This window comes from Rhinolophus ferrumequinum, chromosome 24 (assembly GCF_004115265.2).
Source record: "Rhinolophus ferrumequinum isolate MPI-CBG mRhiFer1 chromosome 24, mRhiFer1_v1.p, whole genome shotgun sequence".
Classification (NCBI taxonomy): domain Eukaryota; kingdom Metazoa; phylum Chordata; class Mammalia; order Chiroptera; family Rhinolophidae; genus Rhinolophus; species Rhinolophus ferrumequinum.
Window position 1 is genome coordinate 17,244,255 of NC_046307.1, and position 16,808 is coordinate 17,261,062.

Below are 16,808 nucleotides of genomic sequence, written 5' to 3' on the forward strand. Positions count from 1 at the left end.
TCCTTTGTTTGCACACCCAGAGCTAATCTTATGCTAGCCATCAACTCTTCATGGACACTCACCATGTTGGTTTTCCTTTCCGGCCTTTATCTTTTTTTTTCCCCAGAAGGTAGGTGCTCTTTTAGGTTCCCCTCTCATAGTTTTAGATGATTGGGTATATATACCCCAAAAGCACTTGCTAGCATCACACAGCAAGGCCTAAAAACATCAAGTGGGTCACTTTTTTTTCATCAGTAATTAAAAATACTTTTCAGGATTTGTTGTGAGTCACCTAGGCATGTCACCAACTCTCACTGAAGTTATTACAAACTTAAATCGTTTGAGACAGCAAGATAACACATACGTAGAAAATGAAGCTGCTTTTAAACAGCACCATCTTTTTGCACTTAAATCCATAATCATACTCAGAAGAACAATATAATTAAGATAACTTTCTTCTTTCCCACATATTCAAAAAGGGCACACCTTTTTCCATTGAATGTACAGCCTCCTATAGTTTTATGAATGTCAGCTGACTTCAAGAACAAAGTGCATGTATCTTTTTTCACTGAGCTCTATTTTTTTGAGAGCCAAGGTTGTTGGGACCAAAATAACATTGTGTAATATGCTTTCTGGTTTTAACCATATAACATTCTATAAATGAACAATAATTTACCTCTCAGAAGTTCTTTTTGAAACTTAACACTGTCATTGATAATAATATTCAAGCAGTATTTCTTAGGCACCAAACATTTCACATCCAGCTGGGTTACAAACCGTCTTAACATATTTTGAGATCAATTAAAACCAATACAAAAGGAACATTCCCTTTTAGAGAGCATTCAAATAGCAAATTATTACATTTTTTATTAAATAATTTCTCCAAAATACTGAAAAATAACAAATAACATTCAAAAAGCATTCAAAGAAAAAAACATGTCCTCATTTTGTTTGGAAAAGAAGTCCTGTAGGATAGAAAGGAATTAGTGTATTATTGGCAACCTAGGAGATTCTTCACTATTTACATATTGCTGGTACCTCTATGCGTATTATTGCCAAACTTCTAAAGCCTCTGTTTTTATTAAACTGTTGGAGAGGCTGTTATGTGAAAGTAACCCTGCTATTAGGTGGCGCTTGTAAGCATGTTAAGCACCACCTTTCTGTCTCCAGTTAACACAACTTGAGCACAAGGGGAGAGTGAGTAAACTACACCTGCGTGGACAGACTCACTATTGGAATAAGAAGGGTGGTCATTCTGGGAGGCAGAGGATGACGTCCTCTGATCTGAGTGGGACGGAGCCTCAGCAACTTTCACTGCACACAGGGCCAGTCCTCACCTCCTCTGCTTCCCCGGGAGCAAACCTGTTTGGTGTCCGAGACCACTGCCTGTATGAATGCTTGCATACACTATCAATCAGATAGGTTATCCATCAACATTTCTCTGATCCCTACAAAAAATATATAACATGTCGTGATAAAACAATCTCATCTAAAAATCATTCTTATTTTACACTATACAAGCTATTTTACAATCATTTAATAAATTGCATGTAAAGCTGCAGTAGCCCTTCCCTTCCCAGATTAGTGAATACCAATATGATATATATCTGAAACTATAACTAAATATAAAAATATATTAGAAGTTTCATACTTTTAATATTAGATTTTTCAGTTTTCTATTACACAAATAATTTGGCCACCTTGAATAGAAATCAGATTTCTTGTGGCTTAGTAAATATGTTTTGAGTTTACAGAAAGTTGATAAGGTGCACACAGAAAGGGCTACTACAGCTTCTATCTTGTGTAAAATGATAATTGTTGAGAGTGAGGAGAAATTCACAAGGTTTTCATTAAATTCGATGGCACACACAGGGATGAGGGGTGTGTGGTTTTACAAACACGGAGGTCTGACATACAGTTCTAAATCACAGAGATCAGTAGCTGAGCTTTCCTGTGTCACCAGGAAAGCTAGACCAATTGTTGACAGATGGGAATGTGAAAATGGGGGTCCTGCCACTTTTGCCATATATAGAGATTGATTTTGGGGAGTCAAGTTTAGTGAGAGAAATTGTTACTAGGTCTGATTAAAATCTCTCAGCTGTGTTTCAGCTGGTTATCTGGAACTTTTAAGAAGTTACACAAACTACAACAAAAGGTCCTGAAAGACAGCTTATCAACTTTCGTGCCATCTGATCACTGCAGAGATAGGGCAGTAGGTACAAACAGGGCCTCCTGGTAGTTTTTTGTATGTTTATTTTTATTTGTTTTCCTTTGTTTTTTTTTTTAAATTAGTCTTTTGCAACCACCACCCACAGTTTACCCAGCAGGTCACACTGGACTAGGTGCTCTATACCAGTTAGGGATGGTTAATTTGCACAACCTGTTAATTCCTTACTGAATCAGATATATACAAAATATGATCCTTTTTGACACTGTTGGATGTTTGAGTCAATTTTTGTGGTCTTCTGACAGCGAAGTGCCATCAGGTTAGAAGCACCAACCCATTTTCACACAGAAGATTCATGTTTAGGTTGATTTAGCAAAGCCATGAACTAGCTGCCCATCTTAAACAGCTGTACGATAACTTGAATACAAAAATTACGTAAGAAAAAATGAGCAAGCGTAGTTCACTGAATATAAAGGAAATTGTTAAAAGCAGACAGTAATAGCTATAAAAGGCACAATTTTCCTTTTCTGATATACACTTGTAAACTTTTTTCAGGTTTCCATGCATAAATCAAAAATGCTATCCTAACTATACAGGGGAAAATACACCAACAGAAAGTCTAGAAAGTTTTGCCCAGCCAACTGTGAAAAGTCTGAGCAGAAAGTTCATGACGCAGACTGGGCACTGGTGGTTTGGGTGCCGTCCTTCTCTGACAGTGGAGATCAGCCCCACATCGTTTCTAATTTCCGGGACCCACGAACTATCAATTTCCACTTTTCCCAACACTGAAAAGTGATGGCTCAACTGCTTCTGTTGCCAAATCTTGGCCCGCTATAATCCACATGTAGTGCGTATTTAAAACAATACAAAAACCAGACAAACAAAAAAGGAAAACTAAAACAACAAAACCACTATAGGACAAATTGATAGTTTGTACAATAAAAGCTATAAAGCCAACTTTCTTTAAGGCAACCTTTCTTATTAAGGCAGTCACTTTTGATGAAACAGAAGCTTTTTGATATTTCCACTTGAATATTTTGGTAACTGATTGCTGATGATTTCAGCTAACATCTCTGGGAATTCAATACTCAAGGTCTTATCCAAAAATGTCTGGAAGCAATAGTGAAGGAGATTTTCAACTACCTGCAAGAGAAGATATAGTAAATGATTAATCTTAAAAACTTTAGGGACATCTCCTACTTTTCGGCCTCTCTCTTTTGTTAAACATTTGACCTGGATAGAATATCTGACTAATCTCTGCTGGAATTCCTCAAGTAAAAAGAAGTTTTAAGTAAAAAGAAGTTTTAAGTAAAAAGAAGTTTTAAGTAAAAATCAAAGACATCTTGAATACCTTAAATTGTATGTAAGATTATATGGAATTAAAAGTGTTTTGTGATGAACTGCAGTACCAACATATATGAAGGATGTATTCTCACTTTGGATTAATCATGCAAAAACAGGGAATTCTAAATTTTAAATAACAGTGCTGTTAAATTGTCAAAGTAGCATCATGATGTTATATGCACATGATTAGATGAAATTAAATCTCGTAATTGGCCTTATGGAAAAATATGTGCCAAACAGGTTCACAGCTTGTGCCAAAACCATCAGCATTCACAAATGGAAAAAAAACAAAACAAAATCAACTCTTGGTGTATAATTATATACACTAATTAGAACATACTTTATATCCCAGAAAATTCTTCTGATATGTAGATTTGTGTGTGACCCTTACTTACCTCATGCATGGAATCCAAGAGTTTTGTCAGTTGATAAAACCGCTGCCAGTTCTGACTGGAGTTTCCTTCCCTCTTGACAATGGCTTTCCCTAGCTCTTTGATGTAGGTCATTCTAATTTCATCAAATAGCTCTTGGCTCTTCAAACCTTCTTTAGGAACTAAAAGATTAAGATATAGTCAATTAGAGAATTTTGTGGTAACTTTTCATAAATGCAAGTCTTATTAATAGCATACTTCATGACTTTGTCTATATGCTCTTAATGCACTGTTAAAATAAGCAAGGACCGTGAAACTACAGCCAAGAGAATATGGGATAATAATAGGAAATTGGAGGACTTAACCTTGGGTAAATCACTTTATTTCTCATCTGTAAAACCAGAGCTGGTGATGACACCTTCCTTTCTAGTTCACAGAGCTGGTTTAAAGACCAAATAGTGACTGTCATTCTGCCCTTCAATTTAATTCTAGTTACAGACATATAGAAGGCTTCAGCAACAGTGTTTATTCCTCTGAGTCCACCTTGGAATATCTGTGATCTCACCAATTAGAACCTTAAATACATTTTATTAATGTGTTAACATACTGAGTTGATATGAATTCCAATCTAAAAAGAAACTTGACTTAAAAAATTTTTTTAACGTAGCATATATGTATGCTTACTGGGAACTATCTGCCTTCCCTTACGTACTTAGAAATAGAGAAAACATCACATGGATTCTGCATCATAAAATTGATGTAAAATCAATTTTTTAATTACTCTTCAAAAACTGATACTAGTAAGAATTGTGAATAGTTAATCATGGTTTCATTTAATCTTAGAGATTATGACTTTTGCAGAGTGTTACATTTCTCAAAGTGTATCCCTAGCAACTCGAGCTCTGTGTTAATCATGGTTAGAGGAAAAAAGGATTTGATGGTCAAAATTTAAGCAAAGTGAGGCAGGTTTCTGGATTTCAGGACTTTTAAGAACATAGAGGAAAAGCAGTGGATTTCAGAGCAAAAAGTCTTAATTTAATTCATACTTGCCCTGTGGATTTGTTTCCCTCTCTGTCTTTCTCACTGGATTAAAATTATTTTTTAAAACATGATATCTTAGTTTCACGTATACAACATAACGATTAGATATTTGGATATACTGCAAAATGATCACTACAATGTCTAGTTAACATCCATCACCATGCATTGTTACAAAAACCTTATTTTCTTGTGATGAAAATTTAAGATTTACTATCTTAGCAATTTTCAAATATACAATACAGTAACCATGCTGTACACTGTATCCTAACTTCATTTTATTGCTGGAAGTTTGTACTTTTTAACCCACTTCACTCATTTCTCCCACCCTCTGCCTCTGGCATCCACCAGTCTGTTCTGTGAATTCATGAGCTTTTTTTTTTCTATTGTTGTTATTAGATTCCACATGTAATTGAGATCATGTGGTATCTGTCTTTCTCTGACTAATTATTTCACTCAGCGTAATTCCCTCAAGGTTGTCTGTCCATGTTGTCACAAATGGCAAGATTTCATTCGTTTTCATTGCTGAATAATCCATTACACACACACGTATACGTATCACATTTTCTTTATTCTTTTACCCACTGATGGACTCTTAGGTTGCTTCCATGTCTTCGCTATTGTAAATAATTCTGCAATGAACATGGGAGTACATTTATCTTTCTAAGTGTTTTCATTTTTTTGGGGCAAATACCCAGAAGTGGAGTTAATGGGTCGTATGGTAATTCTATTTTTAACCTGTTGAGTGAGGAACCTCCATACTGTTGTCTATAGTGGCCGCACCCATTTACCCTTCCACCAATAGTACGTGAGGGAGGCTTCCCTTTCCTCCACACCCTCGCCAGCACTTCTTTCTTGACTTGTTGATGACAGCCATTCTAAGAGCTGTGTGGTGATACCTCATTGTGGTTTGGATTTGATAGTGAAGTTAACCACTTGTGCTTGTTAGGCATTTGTATGTTGTTTTTGGGAAAATGTCTTTTCAGGTCTTCTGCCCATTTCTTAATTGGACTGTTTGCTTTTTGGTTATTCAGTTGTATGAGTACTTGGTGTGTTTTGAATACTAACCTCTTATCAAATACATAATTTTCAGTATTTCCCATTGGGTAGCTTGCCTTTGCTGTGCAGAAACTTTTTAGTTTGAAGTAGTCCCACTCATTAATTTTTGCTTTTGGTGTCAGACCATGAGAACCTGGTCGAGCTTCTGGAGGTAAACGCCAAGGACGTATGTGCCCCCAAGACTGGATCCCAAGAGTTTTTTTAACTCTCCAGCTATTCCTCTTTTGGTCTCCAGGATTTATCAAAATTACCATTAAGTGTCCCTACCAGTTCCTGGCTCTAGAAGCTGCTGTCCCCAGGAAGCTGACCTTGTCTGTGCTGCTCTGTATTTGCCTGTTTCGATTTTGAGCTGGCGGTTTACCTTATGACATCAGTTCTCTAATGGTTCTAAGAAAAGTCACTGATTTCAGTATGTTCAGCTTTTTCTTATTGTGAGGGTAAGTGTGATAACTCCCAAGCTGTTTACTTATTAGAACTCCATCTTCATTTCATTTTTTTCCCTTACCATTTTGAAAAACATCATTCCATTTTTCTCGGTTGCTGTTCCGTTAAATTGCCTCTCCTTTGAAGATTTTTTTCTCTGCCTGTTCAGTGATTTTCTGGTTAACCTTTCTGTTCAGTCAGCTGGATTTTATTAATATACTACGTGGAATTCATTGTACTGCCTAGATAATAGGGTTTGGTGTCTTTATACAAAGAGATAAATGCCTGAAAACTTTTAAATGTCTTTTCCTGTTGTCGATCATTTTCATTTTGGATCTCTGATGATTATGTTAGGCCAGAGCTGTTTTTCAGCTGGTGGTGTCCTGTGAATGGGTTAAGAGAATGATTTGCTATGCTGGTTGCAAGTTGCCTTATTCATTTACCGCAGTGTGCTATGCTGTACAAATAAATGCTGTTTTCATTATGACATGAAAATTTCAAGTTCTGACGCACTGTTACTTCCCTCAGTCATGCCTCTTCATCCTCTTGTTCATTTACTTACATACATAACCACACACATGCATTTAACAATTGTAAGAAAAAGCTAGCTTCAGAGTACAGCTTACCCCCTTTGGGTTCCTGCCTGCATTTAGGTTTTAGTCCAGTCTTTTTAGTGGGAGGTTAGGGTACTATACCAGTAATCTATCAGAGTAGTATAAGTCTAATTATATCTTAAGGTACATATTTTCCTCCTTATGATTCCCTATACATCTAGCTCAGTGAGTCTGGTATGTATAAAACTTTAACCATCATTTTTCTACTTATTATAAAATTGATTCGTATCTTGACCCTGACTTATACCTGGATATTACCAATCAAAATCATGATCAGAACTTCGTTTACTCAAGTAATACCAAGCTCACTTCTTTAACAAGTGTACTGCTGCAGGTAACCTTTAAAGAGTCTCTAGCAATAATCTTTACCTTTACGTGCTTTTAATGGGTTGTGGAAAATTCTCTTGCTTTGATTTCATATTAATACTCCTTAAATCCATGAACATGAAACAACTTTATGTAGAACAAAAAGAGTGTGAAAGAGGAGTTACTGCAACATCCGCAGCTTAAAGTTATCTGACAACCTTGAAACCGCAGTTACTAAAGGAACAGACTTTTAAAATTGTAAATGTACTTATTGTATATGGAAATGGTATTTTTTTACTGGAATGGCCTAAAATTTATAATACCTACTGGTTCACATTTTTCTTTTATTAGTTCTTTAAAATGCCATATTTTCACTAATACAGACAGGATACTTTGTATTCTTCAAAAGCTTTCTAATTTTAACTAAGTAACGCCTTTGCTAGCTGAAAGTAGTCTCACTGAAGTTTATATACCAGTAACTTGATCTAAACTTTGAAGATTGTTTTATAAACCCTTGTTGCTGTTTTCTAGATAGAATACATCTGCCTAACAGTCCAACTCCAACGCTGCATTAAGCAATCCTCTAATAGTCACACCTTCTGGAGGGTGTGTCTTGTCTCCTGTAGAGGCGTCACCAAAGGTCTCAGGAAGAGAGGAGGAAATCTATACATAACCCAGATTAACAGAGACCCCTGTGCAGCTCACATACCCTATTTGTCCACATCTCGGTATCATTGGCTGTGCCTTTTCTAATGGCACATTTATGAAAATCTATCTGACTAGCAGGAGACAGCAGTAGACTTGGCATAATTATTAGTGCTACGCATACAAATGAACCTTTGTTTCTTTATTTCATGCTTTTGACATATTTAGAAGTGAATAGGTGTTCTACAAACCTGAAGAGAGAAGCAGTAAGGTTTTCATACAGAGATACTCTTCATAAGATACCTGAAGCCTGTGTAACTCAGAGGAAACAAACAGCATATGTTTACATTGGTCATACATGCTGGGGAGAGTCATCCTCTGCCTGTGGAAGACAAATACCAGTGTTTGAATTAGAAAGAAATAGTGCTTGTTCCAAAAAAGTACATTTTTTTGTTGTTGTTTTATTTTGCAAAGCTGAACTCATAAAGAAAAACCTGACTATTACTATGAGTGCTAATTCCCCACAGATCAGAATTTTGGAAAACTTTCCTTAAACTTGTTCCTGGGTTTAGAGCATCTAAAGAGACGATTGAAACAACCTGATTTTACTTTGGAGAAATTATTTTTTTATTGTACATGCCATGTATTATTTATTGTGCAGAATTTATTACCACTTGCTCATTTAAATCAATGTTTTATGGTAACATTTGAATATAGCCAACTAGACCACAGTTTTAGAGCCTACCATTTAAAAATCAAAAGGTTTTTTTTTCTTTTTTTCCCACAGCATTCCATTCTAAAAGCAACTGTAAGTGATACTGTTTATAGTTAAGCAGAAAGTCAGAACTAGAATTCGACTCCAGGCTTTCTGATATCCCAAAATCTGCTTCTGACAGACACTGTGTGACTGAATACACTTCTAACTAAAGGTACCAAGTGAATTGTCAGTTAGGATTCTCAACAGTCATTATCACATCTACAATTTTCAAATAGATCTCTAAAGTTTCCTAATGTTTTAAAGGACACTAAGAGCCTGAAACTGTGCCCAGTTCATGGTTTTTAAAATACTTCCAAGTTTCTAACCAAAAGTAATCTTGGACTTAACAGAAAAAATAAAAGGGTTAAAATACATCAGACATGAATTGTATACTGATAAAGCGATTACAGAGGCGTTCACATGACTCTTCAAATTTAAAATCTCTTCCCAAAGAGGCACCGGTCCTCAACAGCAATTAAGCATTCCTTTTCTGGGAAGTATCTTTTTCTCCTTTAGTCTCTTATACATGGTAGTTATAGACAAAGTTATAGTGTAGTAGAGTGAAAAAATCATTCTAGTTGGATGTAAGAAAAACAGTATTTTCCACAACATTCTGACCTAAGGAAATGATGAGACAGTGCTTTATAGTTACCTAGATGGTCAGAACTTGAATGTACACTTTCTGAAACCCCAAATCTGCCTATCAAAGATACCAGAGCAGCATGGAAGCTAAAAGAAAAGCACAGGAGGCCTGCCCAGCTTATATGCACAAAGAATGTGAAGTCAGAATGGCCTCTTCAAAACTATTGTTTGCACGAGCCATTTATCCTCCAATAGAGCTGAGAGAAAATTTTTTCTGTAATTCCTACTTTATGTAAGGAACGTATGTGGCATGATCAGGTTACGCTGTTTAAATCTAAATTTGAGTGTTGCCAAAATAAAAAACTCTGAATTCGATAAATTTTATAAAAGGATAAGTTGGTATTTCATATAAGTGTCAGTTAAGTTTTAATCACAATTGAATGACTTCAAATTGCTTTTTAAGAAAGTGACTCTTAAGTAAGCATGGTTGGGGGTGGGGAGTGGCTGGTTAGCTCAGTTGGTTAGAGTGTGGTGCTGATAACACCAAGGTTGCTGGTTCGATCCCTGCATGGGCCCCTGTGAGCTGTGCCCTCCTTAAAAAAAAAAACAAAAAAAAAGACAAGCTCCAAAATATAAATAAGCATGGTTGGATTCTGAAATAAGCAACAAATATTTAAAGAGTTTAAATGTCCTTGAGTTTACTACATATATTTATCAGATAATTTAAAATTTGATCATACAATTAGAAGCTTGTTAAATTGTGATGCAGTGGTTTGAATTGTCCTCTCTTTGGCAACAGTCAAGGTGACTTCTTTCTCTGACACAGATACCTGGAGTGTGTCTGTGTGGAGATCTGGTTTGGCCCAGCACGTGGCAGTGCGTGTTAGCTGAGGACAGAGATGTGGCCCTTTCTTGGAATACGCACATGGCAGCATATACATGTCAGATGCCTCTTGCCCTCTTACTTCTCACTCTGAGGCTTGGTCTTTCTCTTGCAGGTCTCACTCAGTTCAAATGACACCTCTTCCAAGGAGTCATTAGCCACTCTATCAGCAACAGACCTCTCTCTGGTAAAAACTTTGAGTCCGAATTATTTTATTTGGTGGTTATGTATGTCTCCCCAGCTAGTGTGTAAGCAATAAAGGTGAGGAACCTTGTCTGGCTTGTTCTCTGGTATACTTGTAGTTCTTCACTAATACGTACCAGGCAACATACCGTGTTTCCCCAAATATAAGACCTAGCCGGACAATCAGCTCTAATGTATCTTTTGGAGCATAAGACCCAGTCTTATTTTACTTTAAGATCCAGTCTTCTTTTACTATAAGACCGGGTCTTATATTAATTTTTGCTCCAAAAGACACATTAGAGCTGATTGTCCGGCTAGGTCTTATTTTTGGGGAAACACGGTATTAAGGGTATGATGAGTATTTGTTCCCCTCTAATCCATTCTCCATCATGTTACCCTCTTTGAAACACTTCCCTGGTTATTTTTGCTCCTAGAATAAAATCTGAATTCTGTATCATGGCCTACAGGTTCTGCTTGGCTTGACCCCTGTCCATTTCTCTAAACTCATACAATATCCTCCGTGACTTTCTCTTAGTTCCTCACACATGCCAAGGTTCACACTTATTTCTTTAGGCTGGAATGCCCTACCTTTCTCACAGCTTGTTTTATTTAATGCTCAACTATTTAGACAGATCTTCTGTGGTCCCCAAATCTAACGTAGCACATAGCCCTTTCCTTGCCCCTCAGTCACAGTATTGTATCATGACAAAAATTATGTTGGTCATTTATTTGATTTTCCCATCGATTATTAGCAGGGGCTTCATCTATTGTGTTCATTGTTACAGATCAAACTCCTAATATAGTGTTGGACACTTGGTAAGTAGTCATATACCACTGAGTGAGTACTGTGCTGGAAGGTAAGTAGCACCACAGAGAAACACCGAGTAGTCCAGCAGCCCACTGGAGAATACCTGAAATCTCTGCTTTGGATAGTTCCCATTTATCCTGCCAGATCATAGTTTTGGAATTACCTAGTAGTAGTACAAAAATGATCTGCTCTGAATCTAGCATTACCTCCCTACTTGCAGCTTCTTGCATAATACCTAAGAATGTCCTTTAAAATATCTGGAGCTAGTATCATCCAGTCTCCACTAAAACACTTACAATCATGCGAGCTTACTACATCACAAGGCAGGCCCTCCCATTTAACACTCAGCTCAGACACTTTCTGTAACTTCTACCATTATTTTTAAGCCTGGCACTCCCAAGAGATAATATGTTTGCTTTATCTTTGCAGAGCATATCTAGGCTATCTTCTGCTCTCAAGTCTCCTTTTCGTTTTCCTCCAAATATCCCCCGTTCATCAACTGATGTTAATTTCCAAACTCCTTGTCCCTTTAGACCAGGGGTGCCCACACTGCGGCCCGCGGGCCAGCTGCGGCCCATGATCCATTGTTAATTGGCCCGCAGCAAATTCCAAAAATATATTTAGTTTACTTAAATAAACCAGGTGAGGCAATACGTACTTCACCTCGAGTGAGTGGCCCGGCTGTTTGTGTGTTTTACCACATATGGCCCTTGGTGAAAAACGTTGAAAAAAGTTTGGACACCCCTGCTTTAGACATTTAAAGTTGTCACTGTTACTTTTAATATGGCATCCACTTCTGAACACAAACTACTAAAGATGCTTGACTCACATAGAGTATAATGGGACTATTATTCCAGTACTGTGGTGTAAGATTTCATTAATTTTTTTTGAACCCCTGTCAACAGTAAATACCCAGAGCGCACAGTTAAATAAATATCCATCTTTTTTCACACAAACACAAATCCTCTTTTTTCACTCTGCTCAGACCATGGGTATGTGTGTGCGTGAACTCCGTTCATATTCTAGTAAAGGAGATTAGCTGTGGGCACAAAAAGTAGTAATCAAAAGTAGACAGTGCTAAGAGCTTGGTTGGGATATATAGCAGGGAGGGCTTATATGGTGACGTGAACATCGAATGTTTGAAGAATGGGTCACGTGAGTGGGAGCAATGAGTATGTGAGGACAATGAGAGAGAAAGGGAGGCCAGGTTCTGGAAAGCCAAAAAGCATGCTTGTGTACTGGCCGGTCAGTGAGGAGACAGGACATCTGTGTGCTAGGGAAATAAGTGATGTGATCAAACTCTGTTTTAGGAAGAAAAACGAGGCAACACGATGGAGGAGACACCGGAAGCAGAAAATGAGTTCGGAAACCAGTGCAATGAGGTAAGAGGGAATGGACACCTGACATATTTCCCCGATAGAGCGTGGGCCTAGAAGGCCAGAAAAGGGCTCATTTATACTTGGTTGCTTCTCTCCCAATTAAAAAAATAATTCTCGTGCCTGTGTTCTTTCTAAGTCACAAACAGTGTGGAGGCCCACGTGGGGACACCTCTTTCTCTGGCTGCACCGCCTGCCCTCAGCCTCGCTGGAATGTCCCTCCAGCAGTGATATCTACCAGAATGGAACTGTGTCATGCTCCTTTTCCTTTCTGCAATAGGGCTATGTAATTAACACAACGCCACCACAAGGTTCCTTTTTACTTGCTGCGGACTGTACTGCCCCAGAGATGCTCACTGTTTCAGTAACGTCCTTAAGTAGGTCCTAGGACAGGAATGAGGCCACATGATAGCTGCTGGCAGCACCGACTCAGTCCTGAATGATCACAATAGCAGCTGTGCACCAGGAAAACATCAGCTGCTTAAAAATACCTTAGAAATACAGGGAAAATGACTCACAAATGACTTACTCATTAACAACCAAATCAGGAGCGAAACACAGCAAGTTTGCACTTGCTTGTCGGTATGATCTCCATCCCAGGGCAAATGCCATGAGGAACATCCATGAATATTGCAGTAGAGTCATTTGGTCATCCAGGTGTAAGTTCCTGAAGCCTGAATTAAGAGAAATAAAGGTGTCAGGATAAGCTGGTGATACCAGACCAGATACGAACTAGCCTTTTTTTGGGGGACCCCCTAACAGATAGAGGAAATGGAGCACCAAGTGGGCTCAGTTCTCCTTTGTCGTGTGACATGTATAAGACTTCAGTGCCTTTTAAAAGCATTCAAAGTTCAAAAACAAACCAGTTTTTGTCACCTTTTGCCCAGTCAAGTAAAAGAGCAAGCCAAGAGTCCGGGCTGAGGACAGTATTCATTCAATTAAGTCAACAAACAAATTTCCCCTGGTATTCAGACCTCTCTCCCCCTTGACCTGGTAGGACTGATAGGTCAGGTCACTTCATCCTCGTTCTGCCTCTAACTATGTGTGTGAACATAAGCTTGTGAATGTCCCCCTGGACCTATGCTGTTCCACATTAAGTTCCAATGGGGGAACTTTTATTTCGTAACAATTAGATTAAAATTTACATTAAATGTGTACCATTTTATGGAGTGAAGCGTTGAAATCATTCTACTCAGTACATTTTGACAAAGTGTCACCATGCCTGACTGTTTTCCAATTTTACAAATCACCTGAATGTAAAAAGTGATACATTGAAGGAAAACACATTTTCTTCCCCTACTTAACTGTAAAAGAAGTTTGCAACTCTAGTTCTTCTATTATATTGTCCTATCTGAAATGACTGTGCTCTAAGTAATCTGAAAAGTTTTATTACAGAGTCTCCCATATTTACCTGGCTCTTCCCCAGAACTGAGTATAAGAAACAATATCCACCATGGGACCCGGATAATAAAGAGCCAGAGTGTTTTTGTTTAAGAAACAAATCATAGATACAAGAGAACAAACTGGTGGTTGCCAGGGTGGTGGAGGATGGATGAAAAAGGTGAAGGGGAATAAGATGTACTAATTTCATTATAAAATAAGTCACGGGGATGTAACGTACAGCACAGGAAAAGAGTCAATGATATCTTAAATAACTCTGTATGGTTACAGATAAGATTACTAGACATATTGTGGTGAGCACATCGTAAGGTATAAAAATGTAGAATCACTGTGTCGTACACCTGAAAGTAATACAATATTGCATGTCAATTATAATTTTAAAAAAGGAAAATACAAAGGTTTGTGCCTTAGCTGTGTCATCTTTTGCATCTTACCTGGTATCGCCTTTGCCCATTTCACGGCTGCAATCACTTGCCGCCCACCTAACATGTTAAGTGTGGTCATGATTCGCCATGAGGAATCTGGAACAGAGGGGTCATATCCTGCATATAACACCTCAGGTTCAATGACCTCCAGCAGAGACACCAGGGTAGGAGTGAGCTGTGGTAATGTTGCAGGAACTATTGTTTTGTTAGCAGGATTTTCAGAAGTTTCTTGGGAGCCTCCTGCAGTGGCCTGCTGAATTCCTTTTATCTTTTTCTTTGTTTTTCGAGCTGTGGGTATTTAAAAAATACACAGAAATGAGTTGCAATGGGAAGGTGTAGGTAGAACACTTTATTCAAGAGGCATTTTAATTTCTGAAACTATTTAGATCGAAAGAGGAGAAATGTTTTATTTAGTAATTATGATAAAGTGACATGGAATAAGAGAAAAAAACATTTTTTTCTGAAAGCAAAGGACAAAGAAACCTATTCCTATATTAATTTCCTCTACAAATAAGCCAGTTACTTTATTTTTATTACAGTTATACTTTCTACAAAATTAAGTGTCTTACAGTACTATGTTAAAGCGATCTAAACAAATCACTTCCATAAATTAATTTCTGTCTCACTTTCAATCCAAAATCAAAATTTTCATTGGTATGTAAGACAAACTACTTTTACTATCAATTGAAAGATAGAACTTAAGCTTGTAATACCAGACTAGAAAATCTGTCTAAGGGTTAATCTAAATTATGGGGGGGGATGTATATAGTGAAGATATATATATATATACTATTTATAATACCTTTACACAAAGTCCCCTTCTTATCAAGATAGGAAGATTACACAGTAGATCACATGCCAAAGCTAGTATTAGTTCTAACAACAGAAAAATTCATTTTTAAGAAAACAAATAACCTGTAATGATGGGTACTACTAGGAAGTAAAAACACTTGGAGAGATTAGAGAAAAACTTTACATTTCTTCACATAAATTATTCATTTCCCTTTATTAGAGTTATATTGATGATTCTATAAACCTAAAGCATCCATTTTCATATTACATAATAAAGTAACTAAAGCTTTTATCTCTGACTTAGTCTGGAACCGTGTAATCACATTACACCATGGGTTCTGTACATATTTTAGTAAACACACTAATACTCTGTTTTAGTGATAAATAAAAATTATATATTCTTTTTTAGTATACGTGCTGCCAAAGCGAGCACAGAATTACAGCATTTGTAAAGTACTCAGAACTCCAAGGAAGGGCAAGGCATGTAACTGAAATGAAGAAATGAACATGCCTCCGTTACCAGAGATGCCAACCATTTTGCTCAGGGAAAAAGTATATCCTAATCACCTTTAAAATAAGGATTAGATCTTCTGTCCCTAAAGTGACAGAATAGTTTGTGGAGGAAAGGTATGGTGGCAGGAACTATATATCTCAATGTCCAGTGTTAGGGAGAAAAAAAGCCTGTCGTTTACATCAGTAGAATGGTCCCATTTACTTATTGTGCTGAATGTGGTACTGAGACATTTTAAGGCTTTTTAGTTAGCATTTCAAAACAGAAATATGATCCGGATCAGGATCAGGACAGATCTAATTTGTTTTACTATGCTCTGTTGGAGACAGTATGGCATATTTTGTAAAGAGCATAAATCTGAAACCAACATGCTTGAATTTCAGGTATCTGTACAAGTTATTCCTTGGGCCTTAGTTTCCTCTTCTGTAAAATGAGAATAATATTAGTACCTACCTCATAGGGTGGTTGAGAATTAAATCTGGTAAAATATGTAAGATGCTTAGAACAGTTCCTGGCACACATTCAGTGCTATAAGAAATGTCAGTACCTCAACTGGTAGAATACGGTTTTAGAATATTTTGAATTCAGAGAATACTAGTCCATAAAGGAGTGATAGAGTTTAAAAAAAGAAGAACTCCTATGCATAAGGGAACCCTTTATGGGGGTTCAGTAAGAAACAACTGAAGGCTTCCTACTGAAACCCAGATCTCAAAATCATGGAATGTTGACACAATAAAACAACATGCATGGCTCACATCAATATACTGAAATAGTACTGTCAAAACCTCAATTAACCATAGCTTTAAATTGTCTAGAATATGTGTTCCTACATCCCACATTAAAACAAAGACGAAAGGATAATGACAAGCTGGAGGACTCTAAAATATCTTCTATGGCTCCAAATGTAAGTATTTAATTCTTTACTATTTGGTTATAGTCCTAAATGAAGGAACGCAGGCTCCTGAATCAAGCTCAAAAAGCACACCCAACTGTGTTGGACTGACTAGAGCAAGAAAACGGAGTAATGTTTTCATGTAATTTTAGTAAGGAGTTCTTAACTGAATTAGTTAAGATTTTTACTCCACACAAAGTTCCTGGCCCCTTGAAGCAAACAGATTCGCAGTCAACATATGATCTCTACTGA

At 37.2% G+C, this 16,808-nt stretch overlaps 1 protein-coding gene and 1 non-coding gene across 7 annotated transcripts in view; one reads left to right on the forward strand and one right to left on the reverse strand.

The window, feature by feature from the left end:
- Window positions 1–2,265: 2,265 nt before the first annotated feature.
- NR3C1 (nuclear receptor subfamily 3 group C member 1) overlaps window positions 2,266–16,808 on the reverse strand; it is a 95,847-nt gene continuing 81,304 nt past the window's right edge. For all 6 annotated transcript variants that reach the window (XM_033095911.1, XM_033095914.1, XM_033095910.1 and 3 more), the window contains exons 5-9: window positions 14,371–14,649; window positions 13,065–13,209; window positions 8,198–8,328; window positions 3,886–4,043; window positions 2,266–3,289 (exon numbers count right to left, since the gene is read on the reverse strand). In XM_033095911.1, coding sequence (XP_032951802.1) covers window positions 3,137–3,289; window positions 3,886–4,043; window positions 8,198–8,328; window positions 13,065–13,209; window positions 14,371–14,649 — 866 coding nt within the window. In that variant the 3' untranslated portion in view covers window positions 2,266–3,136. The remainder of the gene's footprint in view (window positions 3,290–3,885; window positions 4,044–8,197; window positions 8,329–13,064; window positions 13,210–14,370; window positions 14,650–16,808) is intronic.
- Window positions 9,788–9,861, forward strand: TRNAI-GAU (transfer RNA isoleucine (anticodon GAU)). Its single transcript has one exon. It is a non-coding gene; the product is annotated as a tRNA-Ile (tRNA).